The sequence below is a fragment of the Montipora capricornis genome, chromosome 9 (genome assembly GCF_036669925.1).
Source record: "Montipora capricornis isolate CH-2021 chromosome 9, ASM3666992v2, whole genome shotgun sequence".
NCBI lineage: Eukaryota > Metazoa > Cnidaria > Anthozoa > Scleractinia > Acroporidae > Montipora > Montipora capricornis.
Genome location: NC_090891.1, coordinates 44,505,809 through 44,520,808, shown reverse-complemented (window position 1 = coordinate 44,520,808; position 15,000 = coordinate 44,505,809). Strand labels below are relative to the sequence as shown.

At 38.7% G+C, this 15,000-nt stretch overlaps 1 protein-coding gene and 1 long non-coding RNA gene across 2 annotated transcripts in view; one reads left to right on the top strand and one right to left on the bottom strand.

The window, feature by feature from the left end:
* LOC138015453 (DNA damage-regulated autophagy modulator protein 1-like) overlaps positions 1-6,598 on the bottom strand; it is an 11,772-nt gene extending 5,174 nt beyond the window's left edge. Inside the window, exons 1-2 of the mRNA XM_068862523.1 lie at positions 6,506-6,598; positions 5,804-5,954 (exon numbers count right to left, since the gene is read on the bottom strand). Coding sequence (XP_068718624.1) covers positions 5,804-5,848 — 45 coding nt within the window. The 5' untranslated portion in view covers positions 5,849-5,954; positions 6,506-6,598. The remainder of the gene's footprint in view (positions 1-5,803; positions 5,955-6,505) is intronic.
* Positions 1-15,000, top strand: part of LOC138015455 (uncharacterized) — a 48,292-nt gene that overhangs the window by 15,689 nt on the left and 17,603 nt on the right. The gene's annotated exons all lie outside the window — the stretch shown is intronic.

Genomic DNA, 15,000 nt, shown 5'->3' with positions numbered 1-15,000 from the left:
GTCCAGAGTCCAGTCCAAAGTCCAGTCCAGAGTCCAGTCCATGTTTTCCAGTTGGCCGCTCGTGATCACCTTGTGTCAACTGAATGACTCGGGACTACGGGAAAGAATGTTAATCGTTCGTCGTTTTCAGAGTAAAACAACGTACTTTTTAGCCAAGAAAATTCCGTCTTTGGTTTTTTAACTTTGTTGTAATATGTAACTGAATATTTACATCTCATCTGTCGGGTCAGGAAGCTTTCTTTGTCGGGTTCCTGAGAAACGTATCTATTTTGACATTACACAATCATGAAGTTGAGTAGGCCATGTAATTGAAAATCTAAACATCTAGGAGATACAAAAACAGATCTGCAATGACTCGCAAGTTCACAATGCTGACAAGCACAATGCCAACAAACACAAAAGCAAAAGATGTGTTTAATAAGTATGAAGATTTTTTCTATCTGAATGTTTTTGGGTCAGAGTAAAGCGATATATTAGTTGCGGTTCCACTAGACCTTTTGCCCACGGGAAAGTGAGACTTTACCCATGGGAAGTCTGTGTTTTGTGTGTAACCTCTATTCCCACGGTGAAACTGCCTATGGGGAATCACTATGGATAAATCAAAAAGAACAAAAGAATTACCCATTACGTTCCCCGAACCAAGTCGTAGGGTTTAGTCTTGGTTTATCTAACCACAAGAGTAGTTCAACCAATCGGGTGGAAGAAAAAATTAATTCCGGAAACCGCAGCACATGCTGGGCACATTTTTGTGGTGTTGCACTGAAATTGCGGCAAATATCCTGGCACGTAGCAAATTCATTACACGTGGTATCAAACATGGCCAAATTTCGATGTTCAAAGTGAGTATATTTTACTTGTCTTTGCTCTAAATACCCATTAATTAGATTTCTTTTAGTGCGGCAAAGCTTTGTAATGTTTTTTTTTTTTAATTTTTTCACAGCAACTTTAGACCAGACGGTTCTGAACGAGATACGCCGTTCTACAATGGTTTTTTATTCCAAAGAAATCGGGAGCAAGATTCGTCAACACCATACGCTCCATATCCATTTTATTCAAGTTTGCCTGGAAATCAAACAATCCCTCTGCAGTTCACGCCACAAGCGGCTCCAAGTTCTTTTAGTCAGTCTATAATTATTTGCAAATGTAACCGGAGGACTAAACCTGACCGGAAACGCAAACCGATCCCAGCCCAAGGCAATTACCCACAGGGTTACCTCGGGCAGAAGGCGGGTGTAACCGCAACTATTGTTTAAAATCTCCGTGATAAAGGAGCTATGTCACACAAATGACATAATTTCATGACACTCAAAATTCGCAAAAAGCATGAGTAATTTAAATAATCTTCGCACTAGTAAGTCTTAGCAATAAATTGGATTAACCAGAAAGTCAAAGAAATATTGTTGGCTTCCCAAATAAACTTCAGTTTACACTATAATGACAAAACAGATCTTTTTCTGAGAGAAAAAAATTCCTGTCTCCTCGCGTATCACATTTCAACTCACGAATGCAAATTTGTTAAGCTCGAATATTACACAACATGATGAATTCAAAAAGGCCACCTTTTCCAGCAAAAATTTTATTGAAACAAACAACATATTTGCTATTAGAGGCAAAAACTCTTCCTAGGAGTAACTGCAGAATACCCTACCATTTTGAAGCTGCACCTCTGAAGTGGCTGGATACGCGGATACTTCTAAGTATAATTTGAAGTATATTTTGACGTTGATACGCGGATACGCAGTCGAAAACACCACCCCTCGCCATGTAAAATTCTAAGAATATTTTGAAGTGGATACGCGGATACGCAGTCGAAAATACCACCCCTCGCCAAGTAAATATCTAAGTATGTTGTGCAGTTACTCAAGGAAACGCTTAGGCTTAATCAGTAAGCGAGTGATATACTCTTCACATGATCGCGTAAAAGTTAGTTAACCGAACCGTAAAATGAAAGCTAGAATTAGAAAAAAAGAGTGCTTAGGCCTAATCACTGAGGCAAGCGCTTAGGCTTAATCAGTAAGCGAGTGATATACTCTTCAAATGATCGCGTTATAAGTGTAGTTAACCGAACTGTAAAATGAAAGCTAGAATATAAAAAAAAGAGTGCTTAGGCCTAATCAATGAACCAAGCACGTAGGCTTAATCATTGAACGAGTGATATACTCTTCAAATGATCGCGTAAAAAGTGAAGTTAACCGAACCGTAAAATGAAAGCTAGAATTAGAAAAACGGAGTGCTTAGGCCTAATCACTGAACCAAGCGCTTAGGCTTAATCAGTAAACGAGTGATATACTCTTCACCTGATGGTGTAAAAAGTGGAGTTAACCGAACCGTAAAATGAAAGCTGAAATTGTTTAAGATTCCTTAGGACTAATCACTGAACCCCGGCTTAATCAGTAAACGCGGCTATTTCTTTAACATGCTCTTGCATACGAGAAATACGTAGACACCAAGGAGATTGATCGCGCTTTTAATCAATTAACTAATCTTACACGGAGGGGTAACAAATATATAAGGAACTTATTAATTAGAAGGATAGCAAGGAGTCTCCAGTAAAAAAGTTTTAAATAGTTAGGAACTAATGTTTCGGATTATGTCAGGATACTATGACGAAAATCGCATCTTTCCTATCTAAGCCATTTTGAAACATAAACAAGTAGTCTGCGTGAGAAGAAAAACGCTGTTTACTTTTTTCAAATATCTCTTTTCGTTCCAGAGATATTCGAGCTTTTAAAATATGCAAATTAGCCAAGTGATGACGTCATACACTCAACCAAATTTTGTTCAAATATGATAAAAAGAGATATCTCAGCCAATTTGTATCAGAAATTTTTGATTTTTTGCAGTACGATTCTACTAAATGTTCTCCACAATATGAGCTTAACAGTTCTGTTGCCATGGCATCATACTGGATTCCAGACCTCCCCCATATTTAAAGCTCTTCTGGCCACCTTTGGCGTTCCATTTTGATATTTGCTTACAGCACTTCATATGCATGATCCAGCAAGCATATAAATATGTTAGCTCGTGTTTGTGGCCTTGTTTTAACATTTTTCAAGCTATATATAACTAACATATTGAAATCAAGTGGGTGGGGACTGGAAAAGAGTGAGTTGCCATGGGTACAGAATTTTTTATAGCCATAGGTGTGTTTCCTGTAGAACTATTAGACTACCAAGTTTCAAAGGTCTGCGCTGCAAATTGGCCAAAATAGCTCTATTTATATACTCAATATAATATTGGGTTGATTGTATGACGTCATCAGTCATCTCATTTGTATATTTTACCCATTTTTCAAACTTAAATATCTCGGGGAACTAATGAAGATATTTGCAAACGGTCAGTGGCGTTTTTGTTCTTTCATGGAATTCCAAGTGATACACTCAAAAAATCAAGGGGTAAAAATTTGATCATAGTACCACTACAGGTATTTACATCTGTAACTTTTGTGTAGCTGAATGAAAAAATTTGTTTTTGTGTGTGCAATTATAGAGCGTCTTTCATTCGACATAAAAAGAATACAGAACATAAACAAACGCGCTGCGGTTTTGTTAGTTTCATGAACTGAGGGAAAATCATAATAAGACGCGTCATCACTTGTGCTAATTTATGAAAACTAAGTCGAAGATTAATCACGTGTAAGGAAAAGTCTCTATCAGTCCTATCAAGCTAGACGTTATTTTTCGGGAACTAACATTCTTCAGTCGCTTTCGTCGAAGAAACCTTCTGGAACATATCCATTAGATTCCAGTGCGTGTTTAATTGCTAGCGTAATACTACGGTGGACTGCGAGCTGGTATCGTTGTCGGTACTCAGTTTGTGTACAGAGATTGCATGGCCAATTGATACGCTCAGTTTGCTGGTGGCGAGTCTTCATGGTGGCGAGATGACTAGTTACCTTGGCGTTCGTGGAATTCACAAAGACTGGAAATCTCACAAAAACCTTTGGCAGCGAAAGGTTTATTGAAACAAACAACATATTTGCTATTAGAGGCAAAAAACCCTTCCTATTTCAATAGCGTGCGTGCAAACTAGACACACAATCCGTGTCACAAAGCGTATGCAATTAAATAAATTTCTAACAGTTCACATCAAACCCTTTGCGAAAGAACCTTGACCGTAAATAATGAAGCATTAAAGAGACAACAAGCTTGCGTTCAAATAATTCTTCACTGTTACATTTCCAATTTTTGTTTACCTTTGCAATGTTGAGTACAAAATAAATGTAAAGTGCCAGACAACTTAAATGCGACTTCAGTAAACACTGTGATGCATTCAAGGCGCTCGATTCCTTCAATGTTTGTTAAATCCATAAAAAAATTGACATTTGATTTTAGTGCTGTATATAATACCAAGTTAGTAAAATATTAGAAACAAAGCGCACTTGATATCCAACGGTGAAAAATGAAATTGTTGTCGAAGACCATTACTCGTCGCTTTAAAGTTCCAGATATTTATTTTTCACCGCCCTTCTTGTTATATTGTTCATCCAATTGACGTTCCATTCTTGAGCTCCATGAGGGTATATTTTGTTTAAAGATCCACTAAAACGCCATTCGCGTTACAATGACTGTCGACGCCATTGCAGGTTAATTAAATGTTCTCTTGTGTCCACAAGAGAAAACTACGCATTACCCCAACCCCCGCAAACCTAACAAAATACGCACAAAAGGTTCTATGCAAAGATACCACTTAGGAGGGGAGTGACAGGCAAGACTTTTACCAACACTGAAAAATAAAAGCATAATAAAACAGAGAAATATTACCGGGTCCCATTTTTCGATTGGGATTGCCATACTGGCAACCCAGTAAAAAATGAAAAAAAAATCAGAGAAATATTAACCACTTTCCGACTGGGATTGCCATACTGGCAACCCAGTAAAATTAAGGAACATATGGAAGCTACGAAAAGCACACCTTAGTTGGTTTTTCGAAATTAAGAGAATTTCCGACTGAAATTGGAATTTTTGTGGGGAATATACGCCACAGGCGGCCCAGACTCGGAGGGTAAAAAATTTTAAGGATTTGTATAGTAATCTCGACAACAAACTGAAAAAGATATTTACCCACAAAAGTTCTCAATAAAAAAAGCTGTACTTTATTGTCGTTGTGACTTTCTCGGTTTTTGTGTGGTTATTTGCCTGATTGAATACGATTTAAGCGACTTCTTATTTAGCACTTCACATTACACTCTATTCAGTTAACTCTGTTTAAAATATAAGTGCTACACGGCCAACGTTTGTATAAAAACGTAACTTTTCCCTTGTAAATAAGGAAAGGCTGGGAACTAATTTCTAGCTTACCTCACATCTCGCTTCTCCAGCATCAGTCACGCTCAAACTCCGGCGATGGCCAAACTGATAACCGGTTGACCAGCCGTGTCAAATTTGAACATTTTTCGCTGTTTCTAAGCAATGGATGCTCGCTGGACCTTGAAACTTGGTCAAGGAGAAGTAAATTTATCCGTGCACGTGTGGCCATCGCCGGGTTTTTAAGCGTTTGAGTTCTCGTTTTCAAGGCAACTCACGCGTCATGACAATTTTTCATCCAGGCAAACCAGGGTGGAACGTTTATTTGAGAAATTTTAAGCTCGGCTTGTCGACGTCTCGGCAGCTCAGACCGGGATCTCGGTAAGCGGGCCAGGCCGCCTTCTCATATAAACGAACAGAGCTTTGACCAAAGACAAGATCTCGGCAAAGCGGGCCAACTTGCCTAACCTGGCTGGCTCGCCTCATATAAACAGGTTCTTAGGGTGCTTCGTTTTCGATCATTTGGGTGCTTCCCATACTACCTTAAGTTGGCATACCTGACTTAACGGAGTTGGAAAATTCGCCACTATCAGGACACCCATGAAACTTCCAACTGCAAATGGCACCGACACCTTGTTCAAGAGCCGGACTCTTCGTAAAATACTCTCGTCGACTGAGTGGTCTTGAATACCGTCCAGTTGAATATACCTACAAAACAGAGCCAGCAGGCCACATAATGCAACAATGGCCATTAGAAAACCAAAGATGGAATTCTGAGGTTGATAGGCTGCCGCTTTGCTGATGGTCGGTAAAAATGGATAAACATGTCCCAGAGATACTGCTATGATATATGGGGTCAAGATTGTTATACAAATCAAAAGAGGCCAGAACAAAGGTAGGAAACGAACTACATTCGAAAACGTTGGCATGTTCGTGGCAACTCAAAATTGGGAAAATTAGCCTAAGGCTATATCAGTACTTGTATTGGTGAAAATTAAGATAATATTGTAGATCCTCAGGGAAATCAATATACTTAAACATATTTATTGGCAAATTAACTTGGCCCTAAGACTAACAGTGCTCATCGAGAGGGCTCGCTTCGAAATTGAAAACCACATAAATACACTGGAGATTCTCTACACCCTATTTTAAAAAGATACTAGTTAAGGGGACAAGCATGTAAACGCATTGAGTGTGAATACATGCATTTTTCCTGTCAATGAGCAAAATTGTAAAGACTATTAATACAAAGTAAAAACCTGTTTGTCAGCTGCTTGGACAAACACGCGCCGCTAAAATCAACAAGAATTCGTAACAAGAGGTCTCCGTGGATAACGAGTGAATTATTGCTCAGAATGCGCAGAAGAGATGTTCTTAAAAAGAAAGCGATCTCTACAAATGATCATGCCATGTGCCAGCAGTTTAAACGGGCGAGGAACCAGGCGAATAATGCAACTAAACTTGCTAAAAAACGATATTTTTCTGAAAACTTGGAAACTAGCAAAGGCAATCCAAGTAAAACTTGGGATCTTGTTAACGAGCTTAGCTCACGGAATAGTTGTAAGTCGTCCAATATTTTGGAAATCCAAGCTAATAATAGAACTGTAAATAACGCCGATGATATGACGGAAGCTTTCAATGTGCACTTCACTAACATTGCGAAAATGCTGATATTCCAGTTTGAGAAGTTGACGCTGGATCATTCTTGTCGCCCTCTGATAATTCGTTTTCTCTAAAAACTCCGAGTATCGACATTGTTCTAGACCTTTATTTTATTTTATTTTTATTTTTATTTAAACATATTAACCATTGTTTGCCCCAAAAGCACCTTGGCTTATCAAGGGGGCTCACAATAATACAGTTATCAGGCTTACACTCAAAACACTGACACAACACACAAGATTACAACAAAAAAATTGACATAACTAAAGATATAGTATGGCCAACGAAAAGAAATTTGCACTAATTAAAAGTTACATGACTAGAAATATATTAATTCAACAACCAAACAGTGGCAATAGAAAAGCGATTAGCATTGATTATAAAACTCTGGACTTCACGAAATAAAGCACAGTTGATATCATAATTTACAGATTTAACGCCGTACAATAAAAAATTAATTTTCCTAGAATCTCTGCTCGATGACCACGTTTCACCGAGAATACTAGCAGCAGAGGCAAGGAGGGCATTACGTTGAGTGGCATACCTGGAGCAAACCAAAAAGAAGTGTTTCACCGATTCAGATTCAAGACTGCACTCGCAAATAGGCGATCCAAAACGGTTAATTTTAAACAAATATTCTCTTAGACAAGAGAAACCAAGTCTAAGGCGGTTGTGATCAATAGATGCACGCCTTAAAAAAGAAAAATCAAATAACTTATTATAAATATGGGGAAAGAGAGTTGACCTTAATTTAGCCTTAAAAGTGGGAAGAGATACAGAGTTTTGAACATCTAGGTCCAGAGAATTCCAGCCAGTGATAGCGGATGGAAAGAAAAACTTTTGAAAGCGAGAAGTTCTACATGAAAATTGTGTAAAGTTTTCCCTTGACCAATTTCCAATTTCCATCAAAAAGTTATACAAATGAAAGAACACAACTTTTTCACAGATCTTGGAAAAACTTGCCAGCAGACTTGAAAAACAGGACGGTAATTCACTTTGAGTTGACGGTTGTCATTTTTAAAAAGAGGAATAACATTTGCAAGCTTCCATTTGCTCGGGTACTGACCAAGTGAAAGAGACAAATTAATAAAATGAGTAAAATAAACATGAAAACCCTCACTGCATAACTTAATAATCTTATTATCAACTCCATCATAGCCACATGCCTTAGAGATATCAATACCCTTCATCAGTTCAAGCACTTGCTCTTCAGTAGCAATAATACTAGATAAAAATTGCTGTGTCTGATATGGCTGGATAACAGGAGGAATGGCATTGGCACCTGGAAGTTCAGTCTATGACACAAAATACTCGTTAAATATGCACGCTTTTTCCTTGGAATCTAAAATAGGCACTTCGTTTTCAACAATGGTTGGAATAGATGAAGAATTTTCTCAACCACATACCCTATTAATGATTGACCACCACTTCTTACAGTTGATATGTGGATTACTCAAATCCTTATTGGCTCTTTCATAAAATGATTTTTTAGCAAATCGTATGAGAGAGGTTACAATGTTACATAGAGCCCCATAACTTTCCCATGTGACTGGAGATGAACGCGGCTGTTGAAAAACTGGAGATGGACGCACCTAAATGAAAAGAAAGCCACTGGCCTTAACAAGATCCCTAGTAAGTTATTAAAAATGGCAGCTAGTATTGTTGCACCCTCACTAACAGTATTTACGAAATCAATCCTCACGATCTTGCCCCGGAATACCTTCAACACCTAACCTTAATGCTAAGAATTTAAAATCAGTGCTTAGACTTAATAACAAACAACAAAAGGCGTTTTTTCAGACTAACTCATGAAAAACGCACGGCAACTACATCTCCTTACTGATTTACTTACCAATAGACACGTACTTGCCAACAATTGATGGACTTTTTGTTATGTTTCCTACTTTCAATTTCAACCTAGTTTAAAATTAAATTTACCTAGATTGAAATCATTTCAACCTGAATTTCAAATTTAGCGGCAACATGTATCTTAAAAATATGGGCCCTCCAAGAGAGGTTGCTAGAAAGGACAACGCCGACATGGGTGTGTTGCAAGACTTCAACAATTTTATTGTTGGCATAAAACAAGTCCGGGTGAGGTGTTAAATCGTTTGACTGGGAAGGTTATACATTCGGTCTTAGTGGGATTGATTGCCGAACAAGCCATTTTTTGACCAAATCCTCAATCTTTCCCCTTCGGTCACATTCGCGCTAGAACCTTGCTTGCTTGGCCAATATTTGGTTACCTAGCACATTCCTAGCTCGTTACAGGTGTGACCGACTAAGCATGGCGTTGCTTGCTTGCTTGAAAAAGAGGCGGAGTTGCTGAAAACTTTACAGGATCCGCAGCTCAGCTCAAGAGCGCTGTGCAGTTCTCTTGAACTGTGCTAGGTAAACAATTCATGAAAGCTGACCAATAAGGGAGAGGGTCGAAATTTGAGAACTTGATCTTTCGTAATGAAGTTTTGATTAAAAGTGTACCTGTGAATCATTTGTACTCGAATATGTTCAGGATCGCCCATTCCGTACAAGCAAAGCAAGCTACCAATTCTTAACTTATCCACTGCCGATTTATTGCGCCACCTTCTTCGTCTCCACGGAAATTCGTCGAAGGTTTTGCTCAAAACATTTCTTGTGATCCTGCTCAGGCAACTGTTCCAGGAACAGTTGGACGTTTAGAAGAAAGAGGTTTGCCTTCCTCATCAGCAGAAACGATTGAAACTAGTCTGGAAAACAGTTCATCCATTTTCAACGAACGCATTACTCGAAGTGAAGTTCAATGTTACCACGACGTGCTTGGTTAAAACTTTAGCCCTTGCTACTGATTGCTCGACTGACGTCACAAGAAAGCATGCTTGAGGATAGTCTTAAGCGCAAATGTGACCTCGGGGTTAGTAAGGTCACTGTTTAATTGGAAATTAAAGGAGACTTACCTGTAAGTCGAAGGTTAATTGTAATTCTGTGAATCATCAGCCGGGAGAGTGGGGAGTGGTACGTGATAGAGTGTAGTGCAATGCATCATTCAGGTTTTAGAGTGCCCAAGAATTGCCTCAATGACCTCAACAGAACCCATTAGGGTGGGGAAAGAATTCGAACGGAATTACAATCAACCTTCGACTTACAGGTAAGTCTCGTTTAATTGCCAACTCTATTTCGTCATCAGCCTAGGTGGTGTGGGACTGGAACGAGATTTTAGAGCAGTCAGTGTGGCATTATTGGTTAGGATATATCAAAGAGGGGTGTTACCTAAGTAACATCACACCACAAGGTGTAAAACCGTATTCCCTAGAAAAGATGGAGAAGATTCTCGTGAGATAACTCGAAACCACATAAGTAGGAGAATTCACGAAACAAACGATGGGTCTCAAAGGTATTTCCATATAAACAGTGTCTTTTTTAATCAAGGCTTAAGACTTACGTCGACGTCACTTAATGCTTAGTTAACATAGTTTTGAAATGTAAAGAAAAAGATTCCACTTTTTGGCCATAGTATACCACTTTAAGTAAACGCACTTTCAAAATCTGTACAAGAAAAAAAAGGAAGTGATTTTTTTTATCATAGTACCACTTAAAAAACTTGGCTTCAATTTTTTAAGCAAGGACCAGCAAAGCAAAACAGAAGCACCGGATCCTGGTGAAGTATCTTATCGGCAATATAAATATTATAAGAGATAAAAAGAGCAAGGCCGATATAGCGGTGAATGAATGTATTATATAAAGCTAATATTTCGAGAGGCACTGCCCTTTTATCCGGGTTTTTCAATAAATGACACAGAAACGTTACAATGGCGTGTAATATGGTACAGTACTTAAGACAAGGAATTTAACGGACTTAATGGATGCGGTACAATAATAGAAGGAACGATAAAAATTGAAATGATATACTGGTAACATTTTCAGCTCTTAAAAAAAAGACACAACAAAAGAAAAAGAGTCTTTTTTGCAAGTCCGAGTCTGACTAAGACAGTGCTTTCATGGAAGGAGGAAGATCATACAACGAGCAATAGACCTTATGCATGATGGCGGCATATATGCTCAAAAATTCACCAGCAAGCCTCGTTTGCACAAAATTGTTCACATCATCTGGACGTGCAATGCTGTTGGCACATGTGTTTTCTTTAATAGCTTGCTTTTTGGGGATTCAGCTCAAGCTAATACTGACCAGTTTGATTTCGAATTCGAGGCTTGGTGGTGAAACGTCATCACGCATAAGGGCTATTTATAGACTTGAATTAATATAATTGCGTGTGGCGGGACCGAAGTCACGTGGGTAAGACATTGTCAGAACCTTGTGGTCTTCTAGGGTTTTGACACAGTTTTGGCCACTTTGAATGGTCGGATCGTTTAGATTGTGGAAGTAAGTGAAGTAAGTGAAGAGACTATTTGAGTAAAGAACCCAATAGCACTTAACACGCCGTTAGGACGATCCACCTTCAACCGAGGATCCTCCTTCCACCCAATTTTGTACCCAGAGTCCTCGGGGAATCTGGGTACGAGATTGCCTTCCACCATGTAAAACAGACCTAACTTATTGCTTCATTACCACTTGTTTGCTTCATGAGTAAAAATTGTCTAAATCATCTTGGTTGTCTTCGTGTTGTTTTATCTTTGAGTAGTCACCGTCCTTGTCTGTTTGTATCTCACCCTTTGCAACTGCGCAAACTTCAATGGAAAAGCTTTGAAACTCTTTGTAAAATGAAGAAACATAAATCGCAATGCACAAACAGGTTACCCATTCGCCAGCTGAGTGGAGCATATGAAGTTCGTATCCACCGTCATCTTTGTCCCAAAAGGCTGCGTTGCTGCCATGAAACTTTAAATAGGATAAATAAAAACTTACGGGGAACTCCAATCCAATGATTGTCATAACGAAGGATAGAGATAACCGGAAGAAAAATGTGCACTTCGTGTTTGGGCCGATTTTGATAGTGAAAAAACTAATAAGGGTCTGGAACCAGAAGTAGACAACACCGCTGAGAAACAGTAATGTGGATCCGGCATTGTGAACTCCGCCAAGAGATACGGCTATCTGCAGTTCCTACGATTGAAAAAACATCGGAGGAATTAAATGATTAAAAGTTCCCAACTGTAAATTCGCGTTAATCAAGGTTTACAGCAGTGTGACCTCACGTGATTGTTTTTTAATGTTGTCATTGCAGGAACTGGCAATATGGAACTCTAATGGCAATGATGAATTACAGATAAAGGTAAGGGGTGCGGGGAGTGGGGGTAGATATGTTGAGAGTGAAACAGCACATCAATCTCACCGGCTATTGATTCCTACTCCAATACTGAAGGTTTTTATTACCTACTGGAAACGTTATATGGCACAATTTCATTTTTAGCTGTTGAATCTGGTAATACCCAAAACGAGGGGTCGGGGCCGGGGCCGGGATCGGGGTCGGGGTGTCATTTTTTTCCTAAATTTTTTTTTTTGAATTGTTGTTGTTATTGTACTATTATTTTCGAATGTTCAGCATCTTTCCTTCATTTATGGTGGAAATTATTAAAAAAAAACCCAAAAAGGAACATTCGAAAGCTGGTAGTAGCCAAAACGCGGGGCCGGCACCGGGGTCGGGGTCGGGGTGTCTCTTTTTTTTTTCCCAATTTTTTGTTTCAATTTTTGTCGTTATTCTGCTGTATTGTTATTTTCGAACGTGCGGCATTTTTCTTTCATTTATAGTGAACATTAGCCCAAAAAATATGAAACATACGGAAGCTACGAAAGGGACATATTTGTTTTTCGAAATTAAGAGAATTTCCGACTGAAATTCGCAAGATTGTTGTCAATGTTGTTGTGTTTTTTATAAAACCAAATTCGATTCAGAAAACACACACAAAAAAAAACAAAGTCCGATTTACGAAAAAAAACACTAAGATGTTCCTTAACTTTTTTGACTAATTTCCACCATAAATGAAGGACAGATGCCGGTCATTCGAAAACAACAGTACAGGAGAATAACGACAGAAATTGAAACAACAACAAAAAAAAGTTGGAAAAAAAAAAGACACCCCGACTCCGACCCCGACGGCCCGACCCCGGCCCCTCGTTTTGGCTACTACCTTTGAATCTGCCTTTTGACTCTAGTTGTTCTTGTTACAGGCTTGGATGACGTTTTATTCATTAGCCTCTTTCAAGCTATCGGTGGCGATTTAATATATCGGTGAGACCGGTAGCAATTTGAACACTAGCCTGACTGAACACAGACGAGCGACGAGGAACGGTGACAGCAACAATAACACTGCTGAACACCATCTACAGACAAACCACAGAATCGACTGGGACTCTGCTACATGTGTTACCTACAGCACTAACTACTACAATAACGGATCGTATTGGAAAAATAGTTTACTAACTTAGAACAGACACCAATAAACCGATGCCTACAACTTCCCGCACCCTACAAACGACTCATCGACGACATCAACAGACAAACAACACACTGATTTACCCTCACAGTACTGCCCAACGTATTCTACGATACACGTACAGACCTTAGACCTACGCACCAATCACTGTTTAGTCTTCCTAGCCAATCACATCTAGGCTCAACTGACAGTCGACCAATAACATCACGGATAAGTTGACCAATGACATCTACGACCGGAGTTCTTATAGTATCTGCTGACTGATGTTACACAAATCACTTGACTTCCGCTCAGGTTGTTGAAACGTCTGTCAATTTAATCTCCAACACTCCTTCTCAGGACTACACTCGCCCGGACGATCGTACTTATTAACTTAATTATGATATTTTTTCTTTCTTTTAATTTCTTTGCCGGCTGAAGATGATAACCGTATTATTACTATTACTATTATTATATTATTATTATCATTGTTATATTTTTTGGAACCCTCGACATAAAACCCTCAACCCTCAGCCAAAAGGCAGACTCACCCAGGTGTCGTGCCAGCAGAGCCCCTTTGGCTCACACCTTTCATTATTTTGTAATGTCCTGTCCCATTTTGAGATCTTTTAATTTTTTAAGCTTTGGTAATAAATTCAGTTTTGTTCCGGGGGAAAATGGTTAATAATCCACTGGATTACTCAAATCGTATAATTTTCTTAATGTCTTTTTATTCGAACTACAAAGGAAAATATTACATAATTTCAGCTTCTATGAACTACAATAAAATATTCAACAGATCTCACATCATCGATCACTTACTTCTGTGACGATATCCAGTAGATTAAACAGTCCTCAAACTTCGGTACCACAGGTTAGCAGAAATATAAAAAAAGGTCGGTGAACAAACAGGTTAGCAGGGATCCGTTGGCAAAACGTCCCAGAAAAAGTGAACTTTTTTCGCGTTATCCGGTCTTAAAAATGTTACTAATCTTAAGGTAATCAAATGTCAGTCAAGGAATCAATTAACAGAATCAAATAATCTATTTTTTAACAAAACAAGTTTAAAGATAACAAAACACGCTCTTGAGTAGAATCAGAGTTAATCTGTTAACTCTGGTAGAATTCAAGGGATCATGACTAAAACACCACACGAGTACATACGGGTAACATACCAGTAACATACGAGTAACATACGGATACATACGAATACATACGACTAACATACGACTAACATACGACTAACGCACGGATACATACGACTAACATACGGATACATACCAATACATACGAGTAATACGAGTGTTTTTCTCATAAACTAAGCTCTAATTATAAGCCTTGCAAGCATTTTTGCACGTCAGCAAACACGTTCCCCCCTTCCCCCCAAGGCTTTCGTTACATTTAGTCACAGTAAAATAAATTCACATGGAGTGCAAAACCCTTTCCTTATTTTGGATGTCGCTGACGCTGTATGACGTCATCAGATCCGCCATCTTGATTTCACTATTTCACCTTAGTTGCCTTTTTTAATGGCAAAAAAACCATGTACATGTAAAAATGTAGAAGAATTATGTTTAAAATGTCGAATTTTGGGAACAGTTGCCACTTCAAAAAATCCTAACAGCTGCTTAAAGTTTCAGCAACAGAGTAAATCTCCTTTCCAAAATTTGTATAATTTGAGGGGGGTGGCATCCAACCCTTTCTCACCTCATTTACAAAACCCTGAGGGGGTAGCATCAATGTG